This window comes from Rana temporaria, chromosome 10, assembly GCF_905171775.1.
Source record: "Rana temporaria chromosome 10, aRanTem1.1, whole genome shotgun sequence".
Classification (NCBI taxonomy): domain Eukaryota; kingdom Metazoa; phylum Chordata; class Amphibia; order Anura; family Ranidae; genus Rana; species Rana temporaria.
Window position 1 is genome coordinate 100,997,478 of NC_053498.1, and position 19,868 is coordinate 101,017,345.

The 19,868-nt window shown below is 45.9% G+C and overlaps 1 protein-coding gene across 7 annotated transcripts in view; it reads right to left on the reverse strand.

The window, feature by feature from the left end:
- Positions 1–19,868, reverse strand: part of ACAP3 (ArfGAP with coiled-coil, ankyrin repeat and PH domains 3) — a 271,725-nt gene that overhangs the window by 95,953 nt on the left and 155,904 nt on the right. For all 7 annotated transcript variants that reach the window (XM_040325845.1, XM_040325849.1, XM_040325847.1 and 4 more), the window contains 3 exons: positions 11,389–11,447; positions 3,383–3,566; positions 1,622–1,666 (listed from right to left, as the gene is read on the reverse strand). In XM_040325845.1, coding sequence (XP_040181779.1) covers positions 1,622–1,666; positions 3,383–3,566; positions 11,389–11,447 — 288 coding nt within the window. The remainder of the gene's footprint in view (positions 1–1,621; positions 1,667–3,382; positions 3,567–11,388; positions 11,448–19,868) is intronic.

Consider the following 19,868-nt stretch of genomic DNA (forward strand, 5'->3'; position numbering starts at 1 on the left):
CCCATATATAATTCAAATTCCTGTTTTGTGTGGTGTATACATATTTGGTACAGAGCTGCACTAAAGCCACTAAATAATAGGATCAGTCACACTTGGAAGTTTGCAGAAGAATCAGAAGTTTGCATTTTATACTGGTCTTCTTAATGGAACCGTTCTTATTAAAAAAAAAACACCACAGGCTAGCAGAGCTGGGGCACCCAAAGGCAACCTAGGCATGAGCCTAGGGCTCCATGGATCTCTAGGGGGTCCAGCTACAAGCTTCATGCTCCTGCAATAAACCAGGGAGTGCAGTTGGGCAAAGCTGTGCACCTGCCTGTGACTTCACAAAGGAGTATGGAGTTGTAGTCAACTGGTGTCTGATAAAGCCTTGCTAGTTAGGATAATGCAAATAGGGCTTCTTTATGCCTACTGCAATCTCTAGCAATGCCAATCAAAGTAAAGGAGGTAGGGCGACGATGCCATCTTGCCTAGGGCCCCATTCTGCCTTAAAGGATAACTACCCCAATAATGAAAATGTGATATTTTGCAGCCCTTACATATGGTGGCTGCATTAGATTTCTTTTTTTCCCCAACTAACATTTTCAGCAAATGCAGAAAATCCTTGTTGATCTTGCCCAGAACTGCAGTGTTCCTGTGACTTCTCATGAGCTGCACCAAAGAATATCTTCCTATCTAGCCATCTTCTGTAAACTACCAACTGCTCTGCCCCCTGATGTAATGGAGATGCAGAGATGTTTGTAGTTCATACCAGCTGCCAAGGGTACCGAACATGGCTCTCTCTATAAAGTTGAGGAGTGATGATGTTTACCATTTCCAGGTAAAAATAGAGCAAAATAAGCTTGAAAAAAGAAAACAAATGCAGCCACCACACCAAGGACTAGTAAGATGCAATACAGTATATTCAATTTTTTGTTTTAGTTTAGACACACTTCAAAGGTAAACGCCAGTCTTGTCATCAGTCTTGCACAGTTGTACAGACTCTTGGGGCCCCTTACAAAGCTTCAGGCCTGGGCCCCCTGGAGCAGAGAACTGGGGGGGGGGGGGGTTTGCTGCCGCCTCAAATTGAGAAGCGGGGGCTGCCGCCGCTAATTGAAGAGATTGAGAAGCGGGGGGGGCGTGAATTGAGAAGCGGAGGGGGGGTGCCACGCATTGAGAAGCGGGGGCTGCCGCCGCTAATTGAAGAGATTCAGAAGCGGGGGGGGGGCGTGAATTGAGAAGCGGAGGGGGGGTTCCACGCATTGAGAAGCGGGGGGTGCTGCCGCCGCAAATTGAGGTTGGGGGCTTTGGGTGCTGACGAACAAAAAAAAGGGGGGGGGGTTGCCCTGGCGACCTCTGGGCCCCTTACAAAAAAAAGAAATAAAAAAAATATATAAAAAAAGGGGGGGGGGGGTGTAGCCATCTGGGGCCCTGGGGACCTCTGGGCCCTTTAATAATTCTTGGTCCCAGGCAGCACAATGTCTTGGGCCGGCACTGGAACCAGGGAAGGCAAAATATAAGCAGAACAAACATCATTGTTGATCCGTCTCTGCAGGCAAGTCGGCTTCCTGCAATGATCACCAGACTGATGGCTGTGTTGCATAAAGGAAAATGAAATTAATTACATATTAAAATCAATACTCACAGCATCCAGAATTTCAAACTTCTTTTTGGCTTGTAAGACATTGATCTAGATAAAAGAAGCAGACAAGGTTTCATATTGCAATTACCAGCAGATTAAATCAATATACGGTGTCGCATAGAAATCCACAACAGCGCATACTACTATAACAGTAGGTGTGCTTCATATTGCAGTAAACTGATAGGTTAGATATTAATTAGGGTCACACAATGGCTGCATTTGTGGCATGTGCCACAAACATGAGCACCAGGGACAACAAGGGCCGCCATACAGTGAGGAAAATAGTATTTGATCCCCAGCTGATTTTGTACGTTTGCCCACTGACAAAGAAATGACCAGTCTATAATTTTAATTGTAGGTTTCGTTTAACAGTGAGAGACAGAATAACAAAAATATCTGGAAAAAAGCATTTTAAAAGAGTTATAAATTGATTTGCATTTTAACGAGTGAAATAAATATTTGATCCCCTATCAATCAGCAAGATTTCTGGCTCCCAGGTGTCTTCTATACAGGTAACAAGCTGAGATTAGAAGCACTCTCTTAAAGGGAGTGCTCCTAATCTCAGTTTATTACCTGTCATCTCCCTCGGCGTGGACCGGCAGCGGTACCGACACCTCGTCCCAAGGGAAGTATTTCATAATGAGCTAGTATGCGTCGTATACTAGCTCATTATGCTTTTTTAATTACAGGTGCCAGGAAAAAAATATTTTTTAGCCTATACAACCGCTTTAATGATTTTGAGAGGATCTGCAACGAGGAGTGAGTGAGTGAGTGAGTGAGTGAGAAACTTGTAGAGCGCAACACATGCGAACTGAATCGCCTCTGGGCGCTGTATCCATTTCATGGGTAAGGAACCCCTTGACCTTTAGAAGAGATGGGTTTTAATCTTTCTCCTGAAGGCCAAATGGTCCGACTCCAGTCGGATGGTGGTTGGTAGTGCATTCCACAGGCGGGGTCCTTGGACTGCAAATCTTCGATCTCCTTTGGACTTGTATCTGGCTTTGGGTATCTGGAGGAGGTTTTGATTGGTGGATCGCAGAATGCGATTGGGGTTATGGGCTTTTATTTTTTTGCATAGATATTGGGGGGCGTTGCCTTGAATACACTTATGTATTAGGCAGAGTGCCTTGAAAGTGATTCTGTCTTTTACTGGCAACCAATGAAGGGATCTCCCTCCTGAGATGTGTGCAAACCTGGTGGCCAACTACAAGAAACGTCTGACCTCTGTGATTGCCAACAAGGGATTTGCCAACAACTACTAAGTCATGTTTTGCGAAGGGGTCAAATACTTATTTCACTCATTAAAATGCAAATCAATTTATAACTTTTTTGAAATGCGTTTTTCTTTTTTGTTATTCTGTCTCTCACTGTTAAAATAAACCGGCCATTAACATTATAGACTGATCATTTCTTTGTCAGTGGGCAAACGTACAAAATCAGCAGGGGATCAAAAACTTTTTTCCTCACTGTATTAAAGTGGAGGTCCGTGTTAAAAAAAATAATAATTAAAAGTCAGCAGCTACAAACACTGTACCTGCTGACTTCTAATAAGAACACTTACCTGTCCAGGGTGCCCACGATGTCGGCAGTAAAAAAAAAGTGCATCATATCCTTTAGGAAAAAGCACCTTTCCCAATGTGCCCACCAAACACTGTGACAGGACTTGGATGTGTTTGCCCCCCAGGCAAAAGGTTCCCAGTCCTCAACTGCAGGTACATTTGCAAAGGTTCTTATAATTAATTAACAGAAATGAACATCACTCACTTGTAGTACATAGTCTAGGGCGAGGTGCCGGAAGCACTTCCTTGTAATTGTCAGGGTACCCGTAGCTTCTTCCACTTCATGCGGTTTATGGCGAGGGGCCTGAGCGTTTTTCACTAGTGCAATGTCCAGATCTTCCCGGACTTTGTCAAAATGCTTCTTTGACTCCTTGAATTTCCTCACATCTCTGAAATGAATGCACAAAAGCACAAAGGAGCACATGTGAAACAGCCAGGGCACAAAACCATCATTAAGTAACTTGACTGGTTTATTGGGCAATGAAAGGAGCTCCTGGAGCTTTCGCGATCTTAATCCTGATATCAATAACAATGATTACCTGGAATCACAGCAGACAAATAAGAGATCAGACTTTTCTAGATAAAACAAGTACAGTACAGTAAAACCTTGGTTTGAGAGTAACTTGGTTTGAGAGCGTTTTGCAACACAAGCAACATTTTTTAATAACTTTTGACTTGATATACAAGCGATGTCTTGATATAAGAGTAGCATCATGTCACAACTGAGTATAAAAGAGAAGAGAGGCGCCTCCAAGTGTAGCAATATGGTTACATTTAATGGAGGTACAACATTTAGCAACATATTGCTACACTAAGGCTGCATTCACACCTAGGTGTACTGAATCGTGGCGTTTTGTCCCGCGAATTGCGGCGGCAAATAGCGGCGTTTTGTACCGCGATTCGCGGCGACAAAACGCAGCGATTGTGAATGCAGCCTCACCCCCTCTATGGAGATGGTTCACATCTCCTATGCCGAACACCGAAAGACGCCTGAAAAAAAGGTCCGGGACCTTTTTTCAGGCGGCAGGTGTCAGACGTTCGGCGTGGAGATGTGAACCATCTCCATAGCCGACCATGTAAAATCACCCCTCCAGCGTATGAGGGGCGGCTGCGGCGTCGCGCTTCAGGCGTATATACGCCTAGGTGTGAATGCAGCATTAGAGGCGCCTCTCTTTTCTTTTATACACTGTAGCTCCTGTTGGATTTTGCTTCTAATCCCCTTGTGGATAGATATTTTATGGTTACACAACCTATCACATTGCTATAATCTTTTCATATGGTATAAACTGATGGACCTATGAATAAATGGTTGTGGAACAAATCATTTGAGATTCCATTATTTCTTATGGGGAAATTTGCTTTGATATACAAGAAGTCCTTTGGCTTACAAGCATGTTCCTGAAACAAATAATGCTTGCAATCCAAGGTTTTACTGTATTACCTTTTTTTTTAAGGTTTGGGGTTTTTGAGTTGTCATCACTGATCTTATGAAAAATACTAGTTGTCGGTCATGTCGATACCCTGATCATTAGTGCTTTTAGGACCAGCCATTGAAGAGTTAAAGTCTTTTAAATAATGACAGGCAGGGAGACTTAGGGTTGCCCTCTGTAGTCCTGGGACCTACTGACTTCTGTTATGTGACTAGCCCAATGGACTGAAGCAGTACACTAGGGCTTCTGTAGGAAGGAATGCTTAGCTAGATCCCAGATATTCTAACAAGTTGGGAACCTCTGGTAGCCATGAGCACTTCTGATGGTTGTAAGCAAAAGTTCCTGTCCTCTAGGTTACTCATAAAAACCCTGGACCTAACCCAAGCATTGTATTGGGTGTTAAATCATAGGCGTGCACACAGGGTGTGCCGAATGTGCCCAGGCACACCCTAATCACCCTGTGCAGCACAGATTCCCCCTACTGTGTGGTTCCCAGTACATGGAGTGCCATTAGGATTAGGAGAGAGCTCCGCCTCCCTGACCGACTTATCCAAACTGCAAATGTCAGTGAATGCTTAAAACTGTATATCGGTATGTATTGAAACGCTGTGACTTATGATTATGATGTGAGATTTTCCCATTTATAAAATGATCAGAAGAAAATGGTGCAGAATGAGCAGGGCTGTGATATAGCTATGGAAGTCTGATCTGAGAGTCGCTCAGGACAGGAAGGAGGAAAAGTAAATATGGAGGATGTCGAGATCCTTTACGTGCCCCTCCCCCAAGCACACAGGGCTTCTGCTTCTGACAGATTCTCACTTAATTACCCGTTACTATGGAAACTGTCTCCCTCGGCCTGCCAGCGAAGCTGCTACTCTTGTGGCCTACATACATCGATCGCACTGCTGAACCCGGGCAGAGCCAGCCTCTGTTCTCCTCCATAAAGCCTCATAACTTCCAGTGACGTCTGAATTACGCAGAGCTGCCTAGGAGGAAAGCTTTTCCAAATACACCTGTTATTTGTATTTCACTCTCACCATGCACCCTACATAGGCATGGATGTGTTCCTTCTCACCACATTTCATTTTTAATACACATGGTTGCTACAAGCAACCCAGACAAGGCTTAGTGATGTTTTTAGCTGGAGCAAATGACAGCACAGCCGGGTGGCGCGCCCCCTTCCCGGAAATACAAAATCTCGTACATGTACGTGATCCACTGCAGTGGGGCCATCCTGCCACAGTATAAGTGCGATGGGTGGTCCTGAAGTGGTTAAAATAGCCAATGGTCTGACATGAAGGTCCTTGTTCAGGCACTTGTGACAATGCTTTGCCCTGGTCTCTAAACTGTTCTTCTGCATTCCCAGCCAGTCACATGGGCTTCTGATGGGGGCTATATGTGGCTGTGTTGAGGCCCAATGCTCAAAGCTGAAGTCTAGGTGCGATCTTTATTTGGATTGTCGCATTGGTCCAGCTGGCATCAATGACAGTGGGCCAGATTCAGAAAGATCAGCGGATCTTTCTGCTGGCGTAACGTATCTCATTTACGTTACCCCGCCGCAAGTTTTTCAGGCAAGTGCTTTATTCACAAAGCACTTGCCTGTAAAGTTGCGGCGGCGTAGCGTAAATCACCCGGCGGAATTCAAATTCGGCGGGTAGGTGGTGTGTATTATTTAAATGATGCGCGTCCTCGCGACAAACGAACTGCGCATGCGCCGTCCGTAAAATATCCCAGTGTGCATTGCTCCAAATAACGTCGCAAGGACGTCATTGGTTTCGACGTGAACGTAATTGACGTCCAGCCCCATTCACAGACGAATTACGCAAACAACGCAAAATTTTTAAATTGCGACGCGGGAACGACGGCCATACTTAACATTGGATACGCCACCTAGGGGGCGGCATACCTCTTTACGCCGGCATACCTCTTACGGAAACGGCATATCGTTTCTGCAACGGGCAAGCGTACGTTTGTGAATCTGCGTATCTACTCATTTGCATATTCTACGCCAAACTCAATGGAAGCGCCACCTAGCGGCCAGCATAAATATTGCACCCTAAGCTACGACAGCGCAGGCCGTCGTAACTTAGGCAGGTTTAAGTGTATCTCAGTTTGAGCATACACTTAAACATACGACGGGCTTAGATTCCGAGTTACGTCGGCGTATCTACTGATACGCCGGCGTAACTCTTTGTGAATCTGGCCCCGTATGTATATCTCACCGGGGAAGGTGAACATCACTGTACTAGTCATATTAAGATCCTCTGATTTGCTAAATGTTTTAATTTTTGCACCAGGCATTGGTTAAAGCGGAACTAAACAAAACTAATAAAAACTCGGTGCTCTTTATTGCAAAAGAGACATACTATGTCTCCTCTGCAATAACAAACACTTACCAGCCTGCTCGCAATCTTCTACTGAATGCACACTGAGCTCCGCATGCATTCCCGGCACACTCTGGCTGTACCAGATCGACAGACTTCTGTGCGTGGGATGACGTCATTCCCTGACCAGTCAATCAAGAGTACGTAGGCCACAAGAGTAGCAGCTTCGCTGGCACCCAGAAGTAACCGGGGAGAAGAGGGCAGTGGCCCACGAGAAATTTAACTGCTGCATCGGGATAAGGATCTAAACATTTCTTCGAGTTCTGTCTGTCGGGGATCTGAATGGGAATCTGTGTTTACGCTGACAGATCCCCGTTCTGGCTTTCTGAGGGTCGGCGGTGGACATCTCGGCCGCCGCCAAGGGGCATTGGCTCCGGTGTTGCGCTGCACGCGCCCCCTATACCACTCTGAGCGGCCGCCGTACAGCTACGGTGATTCGCGCAGGAAAGCCAACCTGCCGCCATATAACGGTGGCGGCTGGACGGCAAGTAGTTAAAGCTGAACTCCAGGTATAAGCTTGGCACAATGTAAGTGTGTATACAGTATCTCATGAGGCATGGTCCCTGAGGGATTCTTGTGGGTGGTCCTTATTCCCCCTATAAACCTTTTTATTTGGTTTAGAAATTTACTTTATCAGTACATTTAGCCATTTTTATTATTGTGTTGTAGCTGTGATTGTGTGGCCAATCGTGGCCCTCGCTTCCCCTCTATCGGTGTCCGGTCTACCTTCTTCTAGGCCCTATTGGGGGGGATTGGTTTTCAGACCTTGCATATGACATCCTTTCAAGAACCAGCAGTCAGCTAAACTTTTGTTTGATGTTGTACTCCACCGCAATTTTTTTTAACAGTATTTAATAAATACATTGTTTTATTTACTTGTGTTGTTACTTTGGTGCCTAAAGGTCCATTCAATTTTGAAGGTAACCCTTCCTTTGTTGTTCTCAAAGTATTTGATACCTGTGGGACTGCTGTGGACGATGACTATCACACTATAGTAGTTGCTGCTACTACAGCGATTGCATCATTCTTCCAGGCCCTGTGTGGGGGGGAGGCTGCCTTATTGCATAGCTCAACATTGTCTCCATTCTCTTGCTCAGCATTGTCTCCATTCACAGAAGGCCTTGTATTTTGTCAGTGAACATAAGGCATTCTCTGACTGCACATGGTGGAGATCGCAATGTCACCACCCTGCCTCTCCACCTCGTCTATCTAGAGAACAAATTGTATTTAAGGCCCTCTGTGAATGGCGGCAGTGCCAAGCGCGAGACTCCCTGGGGTAGGGTGACCACATTTCCAAACTGCCATTCAGGGACACCCCCCCCCCCCTCTTCCTAAAAATAGATCATTTTTATACCTTTGTTTGTGACCCCCATAGATTTCACTGGTTCATCCTGGGACCTGTAGTCCTCACTGGTTGGGGGGGGGGGTCATATCTTTAGCTCTGAGGGGTTCATGGTGGGACCCCCCAAAAGTGAAGGACTACAAGTCCCAGCATGAAATACTAATATCTAAAGATGTGACTCACCGCCCAAATTTGAAGGACTACAACACCCAGCATGAACCCCTGTGATCTAAGGGTAGATTTCACAGGTTTATGCTGGGACTTGTAGTTCTTCACTATTTGGAGGGCAAGGGTCTCACATCTTCCGCTCTTTTGGGGGGGGGGGGGTCATGCTGGGACCTGTAGTCCTTAACTTTAGGGAGGTCACACACCCCCAAAGTAAAGGACTACCAGTCCCAGCATGAACCCCTGATATCCAACGATGTGACTGCCCCCCAAATTTGAACCTCCCAGGATGAACCCCTGAGATCTAAGGGTGTGACCCCATAGATTTCACAGATCTATGCTGCGACCTGTAGATCTTCACTAGTTGGGGGGTGTCACATCTTAAGCTCTGAGGAGTTCATGCTGGGACCTGTGCCAGTTTCATTCCTGGACACTGTATTGTCCCAGAGTGAAGGTGCCCGGGACAGACCGGAAGAATGCGGGACTGTCCTGGGCAATCCGGGACACGTGGTCACCCTACGCTGGGGTCTGTAAACAGGACCCAGAAGACTGCAGAGATCTACTTCAGTGATTGTCAGCTTTCCCAGCGGTCCCTCAAGCTGGACCAATGTAATGATGCAATAAGTATCATATCTGGAAATCAGCTTTAAAGGGGTTGTAGTACTGGAGCGCAAACCTTTTTGTTTCCTATAATAAACATGTCATACATACCTGCTCTGTGCAGTGGCTTTGCATAGAGTTCCCCCCAAACCTCCTCTTCTGGGATCCCCCGCTGGCGCTCCTCCTCTTCTCAGTGCGCCCCCATAGCAATCTGCTTGCTATGGGGCACTCATGCGGGCTCGCTCCTGAGCTGGGCTATGTGTGTCCATTGACACACAGAATGGGGCTCAGCCCTGCCCCCCTGTCCCATCCTCACAGGATTTGATTGACACCAGCAGGAGCCGATGGCTCCCACCGCTGCCTCCATGTCCAGTGAGGAGAGAGACGGAGAGAGAGAGAGAGAGAGAGAGAGAGAGACCAACGCTGCTGCTCTTGGGAACAGCAATGGATTGATTGGGCTCAGGTAAGTATTTGGGGTTGGTCTTTTTACAGTCTGTGCAGCAGAGGCCAGTGGGGGAAGGGGAAAGAAGCACAAGGAACCAGTCAGGTATGCTGCAGTGCAGGGAGCATGCAGACAGGAGGATAGAGTAGAGCGAAAGAGAGATGAGCTCATCAGTGTTCTTCTCTTTTCACTTTCCAGTCACATGGTCAGAGTATGGAGGGTAACTGCAAATCAAAGTGAAGCTGCAGTAGAGAAAGAACAGGCCAACTCATCTGATAGACAGGAGTGCGCTGGGTGGCAGAGCTGTGTAAATCTTGGGAATGGATGGACAGAAACACAAATTCTTGGGCAGGAAAAACAGCTCTCATATTTATTTATCTGCCTACATAGCCGTTTGGAGTTCAGCCATGAGGCCTAAATCTACAGTTTAGTTTATTAGGGATTCAGTTGATGGTGCAGGTCAGTATGTGACCATAATTTAATAAAGCGTGATAAACCAAATGGCTGGCCTCGGGTGATACACAGAGATGAAGCAAATCTTCCTACATAAGTTGGACCTGTTTGTCTGCGACAGAATTTACACAGCATGTCTGAGCTTTCGGAAAGCAAGGAGCGGGGAGCTGAAATTACACTCTGCAGAGCTTAGTGAGGGAAGCTCTAAGGCCCCGTACACACGATAGAATCCATCCGCAGATAAATCCCAGCAAATGGGTTTCAGCGGATAGATCCTATGGTGTGTACACGCCAGCGGATCTGTTTCCGCGGATATATCTCCCCTGGGATGGATTCCAGCAGATCGGATATTTGCTGACATGCACAACATATCCATCTGCTGGAGTCCATCCCAACGGATGGATCCGCTGGTCTGTACAGACTCACCGGATCCATCCGTCCGAAGGGATCACCCGCATGCGTCGCAATGATTCAACGCATGCGTGGAATTCCTTATATGACAGCGTCGCGCACGTCGCCGCATCATAATCGCGGCGACGGCGCGACACGTCATCGCCAGAGGATTTCGGCGCAGATTTCAATGCGATGGTGAGTACACTCCATCGCATTAAAATCTGCTGAAATCCTCGAGAGGATTTATCCGCGGAAACGGTCCGCTGGACCATATCTGCAGATAAATCCTCCCGTGTGTATGGGGCCTAAGAGCTGATTGGAGGGAAGGGACACACCCCACTGTACATAGGAACAGAGCTAAGGCTGTCAATCACAGGCCGTGCGCTGGAGATCCCCCCCTTACCCTTATCAGAAGTTGACTCATGCAGATAGAGGAACTAGGCAGCAGACAGAAATGAGACTTAGTGCTGCGGAACATGATAACTACACATTATAGAGGCATTTGCTTTGTTCATATTTCATGTCTGAGGTTTACAACCACTTTATTTCTGTAGCAGATATCTTTTATCATGTGACCACGCTGGACTTTATATCTTCTGGTGTAAAATATCATCAAAGTACACAAACACAAAACAGAGAAAATACTTCTTATATAAGATAGCTATATAGATCCCAGATTGTAAGCGCTAATAAGCAGGGCCCTCTGACTCCTCCTGCATTGAATTGGATTGTAACTGTACTGTCTGCCCTCATGTTGTAAACGCAGGGATCCTCAAACTACAGCCCTCCAGCTGTTGCGGAACTACACGTCCCATGAGGCATTGTAAAACTCTGACATTCACAGACATGTCTAGGCATGATGGGAATTGTAGTTCCTGAATAACTGGAGGGCCATAGTTTGAAGACCCATGTTGTAAAACGCTGCGCAAACTGTTGGCGCTATATAAATCCTGTATAATAGTGTTACAATCCAGTGATAATACAGTAAAAAAAATGACTTACTCTTTTACAAAACTATGAAGCTGCTGTCGCACTGACCGTTGGGCCTGATCAAAAAGGATCTGAAAGAAAAAATAGATACATTACACAGGGCATGTATAAATATTGTATGTGTTAATAAGAAACATAACATAATGACAAGAACATAGGACACCAAGGCCCCTTTCACACTGAGGTGGGAGATGCGGTGGTGATATAGCGCTGCTATTTTTAGCGCGCTATACCGTCGGAATTGCCTCGGTATTCGGCTGCTAGTGGTGCAGTTTTAACCCCCGCTAGCGACCGAAAAAGGGTTAATACCGCACGCAATGCGGCCTGCAGAGGTGCATTGCCGGCAGTATAGCCGCGGTGTCCCGTTGTTTTCAATGGGAAGGAGTGGTGGAGGAGCGGTAAACACACCGCTCCTCTCACCGCTCCAAAGATGCTGCTAGCAGGACTTTTGGAGCGGTCCCTCCAGCGCATCGTCTCAGTGTGAAAGCACTCGGGCTTTCACACTGAGACTGTAGGGCAGGAGTTTTTCAGACGGTATTTAGGTGCTATTTTTAGTGCTAAACCGCCTGAAAAACTCAGTGTGAAAGGTGTCTAAACTCTGGTTTCCAAAGAAAGCATTCTATTCACATATGTATTCTTTACGCAAAAAGTCCTTTATATTGCTCTCAATCCCCTGCAACTACCTTTGTCTTTGCTGCTGTGATCTGACTTCTTATTGGAGGGTGACTACGTACGTCTCCATGGTCCCACTTGTATGTAGGAACCTAGCCACACTCTTCTGAGATGGACTATGGACTATGGAATTTGTGGTGTGCATAGAACAATGCACACAATTGCAACTGCTTATTCCAAACAAACAGAACTGGGGGGAAATAGGAGTGATTTGGAAGCTGACGGCGGACGTTACAAAGAGGCAGAAAGACACTGTAAGACACTATTTAATGAAAATAGATTACAGAACCATTAGGTATAGGTGTATGGATTTCTTTTTTTTGCAAATAAGGATATTGTGTAGTGTCCCTTTAAAACCGAACTTCGCACACAAAAACGTTCCTTTAAATACTGGATATTCCCCAATAGCCACAAAGGATATAAATTACCTTGTAAAAGTAGCAATGACATCATCATTGTGTTGTACACAGTCTGTGCAGGGATCAGATTGTGGGAGGGATCAAACAGGCTCCACCCACTACAGGCTGCCTGTCATCTTATAACAGGAAGGATGCTCACTGAATTTCTAGCAAATCAATTGGTATTTTCTATACTTGAGGAGCTAAAACAAAAGGAAGCGTGTGTCCTGCATAGATACTTTATACTAAATAGGATTTCTTCATTTTAGGCCCCTTTCACACGATCGGACCGTTCAGGTCTGCCTGTCAGTTTTGACGGCAGACCTGAACGGCCGCTCCATGCAGTCCTATAGAGCGTCGGATGTCAGCGGAGATATGTCCACTGACATCTGACCCGATCCGCCGAAATCGGGAGCAGGCGGACTCCGCCTCATGTGTAAGAAGCCTTACCCAGTCATACACTTTAGGCCTCCAGCTTACATTACTTTTACTACTGTGTGTGATTGTTTTTATTTTATTTTTTTTTTTCAAACATTTAAAAACATTTATCTCGATATACGCCGCGTAAGTGTAAATGTGCGCCTTCGTATCTGTGCGCCCATGCCCACAGAACTAGATACGCCTGAAAATAGGCTTCCTACGACCGACGTAAGTTTCCTACGCCGTCGTATCGTGGGCGCATATTTACACTGGCCACAAGGGGCGCTTCCATTGATTTACGAATCGAATATGCAAATGAGGGAGATACGCCGATTCACAAACGTACTTGCGCCCGGCGCATTCATATACGCGGTTTACGCAAGTCGTACGTCCGGCGTAAAGTTAAGCCTCATAAAGCAGGGGTAAGTCATGTTAAGGTATGGACCAGGGAACAGCCGTCGTATTTTACATTGTTTACGTAGTAGTACGTGAATAGGGATGTGCGTAGGTTATGTTCACGTCGTAGGCAGCGATTTGACGTATCTTAAGGAGTATTTCCGACGTGATTCTGAGCATGCGCACTGGGATGCGTCCACAGGACGGCGCATGCGCCATTCGTTCGGCCCATCATTTGCATGGGGTCACGCTTCATTTAAATGGATCACGCCCACCCTCCACCTACTTTGAATTAGGCAGGCTTACGCCGACGAATTTACGTTACGCCGGTGCAACGTTGGGAGCACTTGCATTGTGAATTCGGTGCTTGGCTCTCTGCTTTACGTCGGCGTAGCGCATATGAGATGCGCTACACCCGCCTAAAAATGCACCGATGTCTGTGAATCCGGGCCAAAATGTTTGATTTACTAGAGGTTTTAACACATAGGCCTGTTTAATTTTCTGCAAGCAGGTTCTATGTATATTTTAGTCAAAATATTCCTAACTCCCGACTTTTAGGAATTTTCTGTTGAAGAAAGCAGAAAACTGGATCACTCCAGGTGAATGTTTAAAGGGTAACTCCACTTTCACAGGGAAAAAAAATAGCAAATAAAGAAAAAATAATATAGTGTATACAAATTGCGACAAAAGTCATATTGTAATTGAATGTTATTAAAAATAACCTTTGCTTTCCAATCTGCAGCCACTGTAATTTTCTGAGAATATAATGCAATATGGCTACCTGGAAGTGTTCTGTACACAGAGGGCCAGATTCTCGTAGGAGCGCGCATCTTTGTGCAGGCATAACGTATCCTATTTACGTTACGCCTCCGCAACTTAGACAGGCAAGTGCAGTATTCTAAGTGCGTAAGCCCGCCTAATTCAAATGTGGAAGATGTGGGCGTGTGTAAATGTTATGTGACCCCCACGTAAATGACGCTTTTTACGTACGGCGCATGCGCCGTCCGTGGCCATATCCCAGTGTGCATTGCTCCAAAGTACGCCGCAAGGACGTATTGGTTTCGACGTGAACGTAAATTACGTCTAGCCCCATTCACGAACGACTTACGTAAACGACGTAAAATGTTCAAAATTCGACGCGGGAACGACGTCCATACTTAACATTGGTACGCCGCATGTACGCCTCATATAGCAGGGGTAACTTTACGCCGGGAAAAGCCTAACGTAAACGTCGGCCGGGCGTACATTCGTGAACACGCCCCTAGCGGCCAGCGTAAATATGCAGTTAAGATCCGACGGCTTAAGAGACTTACGCCGGTCGGACCGAATACTAATCTACGCGTAACTGATTCTAAGAATCAGGCGCATAGGTACGACGGCTCAGACCCATTAGACCCACTCTACACAGGGGCACCGAGGAACAAACAAGGATTTCTTCAGATGACAAAAAGTATGTTATAATCCTTGTAATGTACATAGATCGACCAGAAGGGAATGTTTTTTGGAATTAATGTTTTTAGAGTTAGGCTTTAATATTGTTTTATGAAAAATAAAGGGTTAAACTGTTAATTTAACGTTAATGTAAATAACGAAATATTAATGCATGTGAACTGACCAGTTTGATGAGCAAAGAACAGAAGAGATACACTGATTAAATAACTCGTACAATCTAAAGAACAAACTCATAGGAGATTCGGATGAGCAAGTCAGCAGGTTATCGCATTCTGCTATATTGCCACTAGAGGTCAGTAGAATGACACTAGCATAGCACAAAGGCACACGTGCATAGCCTATTATTGTGACATGTGGATTGTCAAAACTGAAGAATTATCTAGAAGTGACAGGGTCATTATGCCAAAGATGTGAATGTTCACTACAAAAAGAAAAATCACCTCAGTCACCAAAAAAAAATCATCTCCTGGATCCCCCACTCACACTTTTTTTCATGGCAGAATGATGTTGAATTTAAGAAGATACAAAAGAGGTTGATTTTGCCGACTTTTAAAAAATATTTTTTTTAAAGAATGAAGTGTATTGGTAATTGTGGCTGGTCAGTACATCACTTCAAGGGGCATCAAAATATGTTACAAATGATGCAGGTATAGCAAAAAATAAATAAAATAAAAGAGAAGTGTCAGCCTTCACAAAACCCAGTTTCAGAAACGCAAAGCTATTAAGATTGTCAAGCCTAGGATACGTCTTGATGACCTTATCCCAGGGGTGAAATATGGCAGAGTTGTGGTCTAGGAATACAGAGTCTTGGGCATCTTGGGCAAGGACCAGGGCAATTCAAGGACCCAATAGGGGATGGGTCCATCTTAATAATGGCACTGGCAGTCAACCTAATTGAATTGGCAGTTGAGATGCCTCCTGAATGGGTAAAGGAAGGGTAGAAGTTTAGCAAAATATGGAAAAGTAGTCCAGTTCCAGGAACTTGGAGTTTACGGCGAAAAAAGTGTAGCTGCTGACTTTTAATAATCAGACACTCACCGATCCCACGGTCCAGCGATGCGGGCATACGAAGCCCCACTCCTCTCTCCCTCATCTCCACGGCGCTGGCATTCTTACTTTGGGTGTCTGGCTGTGGCTTCACAGCCAGTCACGCACTGCGCATGCGCGAGCCACGCTGCGCGCTGTGAATGGCCGGGCAATCTTCTGGGACCTGTTCCACAGACCCCCGGGAGGAAGTAGGAACTGGATGCCTCTAAAAATAGGGTACCCACTCCCCCCATAAAAAATGACATGCCAAATGTGGCATGTCAGGGGGTCACCATCACTTAAAGAGGAAGTTCCATTTTTGGGTGGAACTCCGCTGTAAGATAGCACCTATGAAAGCAAGCGGTCAGCTCTTCCATCCGAAGTTAAATTATTCAAATAGTGTTGTTTCCTAAAATGAGGTGTTTTGTGCTCAGTGCGGACAGCTTTGGCATGGCAGGTACTTTAAGCAATCCTTTGAGTTGCACCAAGGCATTTAAATCTCGGTATCAAAGAATAAGGTGGCAGCACAGTGGGCCAAGTGGTTAGCACTTCCACCAAGCAGCACTTGAGTCATTGGTTTAAATCCCAACCATGGCACTACCTGCCTGGAGTCTGTATGTTCTCCCTGTGCCTGCGTGAGTTTCCCCGGGATACTCTGATTTCCTCCCACACTCCAAAGACAAGCTGGAAGGTTAATTGGCTCCTGTGTAAATTGGTCCTAGTATACGTATAAATGTGAGTTAGGGACCTTAGATTGTAAGCTCCTTGAGGGCAGGGACTGGTGTGAATGTACAATATATTTGTAAAGTGCTGACTGGGCTATATAAGTAGCTGTCATAAATAAGGTTACATGCCAACTGGGTGCTTCGTCCATAAGCGTCAAATCACAGCGTTTTCCAGGGCATAGGTGCAGCGTCCAGGAGTTTATCATAATCTATGGCAACCCGAAATACACTGCGGCTGGACACTGAACCGAGTGATGCTGGCATTTAGGAACATATGCCATTGGTGATATATCCCAGGAACGCACATATTGAAGATCTAAGCAGCTTTGACAGGAACAGATCTGAGAAGACTGTCCCTCGGGTGACCTCACAACCACCATTGATAGCTCTGGCTCCCAGCTATCGCCTCAGGTGGTCCCCTCACCCAGAGGCTCTCCTGGGATTGTCTGAGGGGCACACCTGCAGCTGGCGAGGGATTTAGTGAAGTCGGTGGAAGTGCAGGACCTCTTCATAATACTCCATGGAAAGGTCTGAAAAAGGTGTCCTCTTTTTAAGGTGGAACCCCCTTTAATTTCTGTAGTGTAGGTAAACTCATTAAAAAGCTATATAAAACAACATGCTTTGTTGAGTCTGATAGTGAACAGGTGGCCATTGTTTGATGTGACAAATGCAATATCAGCTTACAGAAACCTCTCCAAGAAAATACACAACCCACCTACAGATGAAGAATCCGAATATCAATAACAGCATCTCAGCAATCTGTTTGGAGTCTGGTGTCTGTCCCTGTACGGTAAATAGTGCGAAGGAAAGAAAAGTGCGATTCCCCCATCAACAAAGTCAGTTTTAATGGCAGAATCCCTCCTGCAGCACTATTGTGTTACCTGCTTGGCTGGCAGAACACAATGTTTATTGCTAGCGGCTTCAGCCACCGGCAGTAGTCGCATGTAAAAATATGACAGGCTGGTTGTACTCAAGTCAATGGATGGATCGACTTGGGTACAACCAGCCTGCCCATACAATCTCGGCCAATCGCTGCTGAGCCAGCTGAGATTTGATCCATCTAAGGTCAGCTTAAATCTGGTGCTCCAAGCCACTGCCAGAGCAATATAATCCTGTTATTGAATAGGAGCATCTTCTGTGCTGCTCTATGCTCTTCTCTAGTTATAACCAGGGGCGGACTGACAACTCATGGGGCCCCCGGGCAATAGAAGATTATGGGGCCCCTGGGCTTACAGATGGCCACCACGCCAGGAGGCAGTGCAGAGGCGGGGCAGCTAAAATCTCTGGATTTTCACATCAGAAGCATGCTTGGTTTCAGACATATCAGGGACAGATGTAAAAAAAACAAAGATTTTTACATACATATCCCTGGTTTTACTGAGCCCGGCAACCCTGATGGGGCCCCCTAGTGACATGGGGCCCTCGGGCAGTGCCCGAGTGACTCAATGGTCAGTCCGCCCCTGGTTATAACCCCTGCTGGTCTTTCAGTTCCAGATTTAACCATTTGCCTGAACTGTCCCCTGATGTGTTTGTGCTGTGAGGCTGCAGAGCATAAGTAGAGTGACAGCACTTTTCAGAACCATCTATCCTGTAGACTCTGTGGCACTGGCCTCCTCCCGCCTTCTCTTTACAATCCTAGTGGATTTTACCACACTAAGGACACCAGCCTTGAATGCTCCATCTCCTGTATGGCCACCAAAATGCTTCACTCCTGGCCACTGGCACTCCCTCTGCAAACTAGAATTTAGCTTGGTGGCAGAGCAATATACAATGATCAGCCATCACAGTATGATCACTGACAGGTAAAGTGAATAACAATGATTATCTTGTTACAGTGGCATCTAAAAGTGAATGGGATATATTAGTCAGCAAATAAACGTGTTGTCCCTGAAGTTGATGTGTTGAAAGCAGACAAAATGGGCGCAAAATTTGAGCGACTTTGGAAGGGGCAAACTTGTATTGGCTAGAAGGCTGGGTCACAGCATCTCCAAAACTGCACCTCATGTGGTCTGCAGTGGTCAGCACCGACCAAAAGTGGTCCAAGGAAGGAAAACTGGCAAACCGGAGACAGGGTCATGGGCGACCAATGCTCACTAATCATGCGGGGAGGGAAGGTTGGCCTGTGTTGCTTGATCCAACAAAAGGGCTGCTGTAGCTCAAATTGCTAAAAAAAAAGTTCATACTGGTTCTGATATAAAGGTGTCAGAACACACAACGCATCAGTTTGCCGTGTATGGGGCTGTGTTATGCAGACCAGTTGCCCATGCTGACCCGTTTCTATAGCCAAAAGCTCCTACAATGGGCATGTGAGCATCAGAACTGGACCACAGTGCAATGGATGGAGGTGGCCTGGTCTGACGAATTCAGGAGTGGTTTGAGGTGTTATCTTGGCCTCCAAATCACCTGTGGGATGTTCTGGAAAAACAAGCCCGATCCATAGAGGCCCGATCCACCTCACAACTTACTGGACTTAAAAGATCTGCTACTGACTGCTTGGTTACAGATGGCACAGTGTACCTTCAGAGGTCTAGTGGAGTCCATGACTCCATGGGTGATCATAATGTTATGGCAGATCGGTGTAGGGCAGACTTCCATAAATAAAAGCCCAACAGAAAAAGATTTCTTGATTTTAAAAGGAATATATGAGTAAACTAAATGGGCGTTATGTATTAACTTCCCCTTATAAGGACCGGTCAGTGCTGATCCCTCTCCTTGTGCAGTGTGACTTGTCTGGTCTCCACCCCCTCCTGTCGTTTTCTGCAGGCAGCCTATTGTGGGAGGGCTTGCAGGGCCCCTCCCACAAATCTGCTCTCAGCACAGGTTATGTACAGCACAACAATGATGTCACTGCCACAATGTAAAATCTGAGTTTACAAAGGTGTCCGGTGCACACAATGTGGATTTACTGCATATCCTCTGTGTCTATTGAATAATGTATTTAAATGAAAGTGCATGTGCCTGAGATTTAGCTTTAAGGCTCGACATTGTCACATCATCATTCCCACTGCCTCGCTGTCAGTGTGACACGTTGCTCGCGCTCACATGGGCCTGTGTTTTCCAACTACAAAGAAATGCATATGCAAACAAAGCAAGCTGCCAGATCCGTCAGATGCTTTGCATTTTGAACAGTCTGTGTTGACTCATTACCGATTCATCCTGGATAAGAAAGTCCAGTGACAGACATTAAAGTCAGGAATGAACAGCAGCCTCAGGAATCTCCAATCTGGATATTATAAAGGAGCCTCTCCCAACCAGAGTGCCTCCTGAGGTTGCTAGAGGTTCCTCAAGCAATTGGCCTCCCACCTTCATTGACCACCAATGCAAGGTGGAACTTCTTTACTGATCAGCAACATTAGGGGACACCATTATTTTTATTCATTTTAAAATGATTGCCGACGATAAT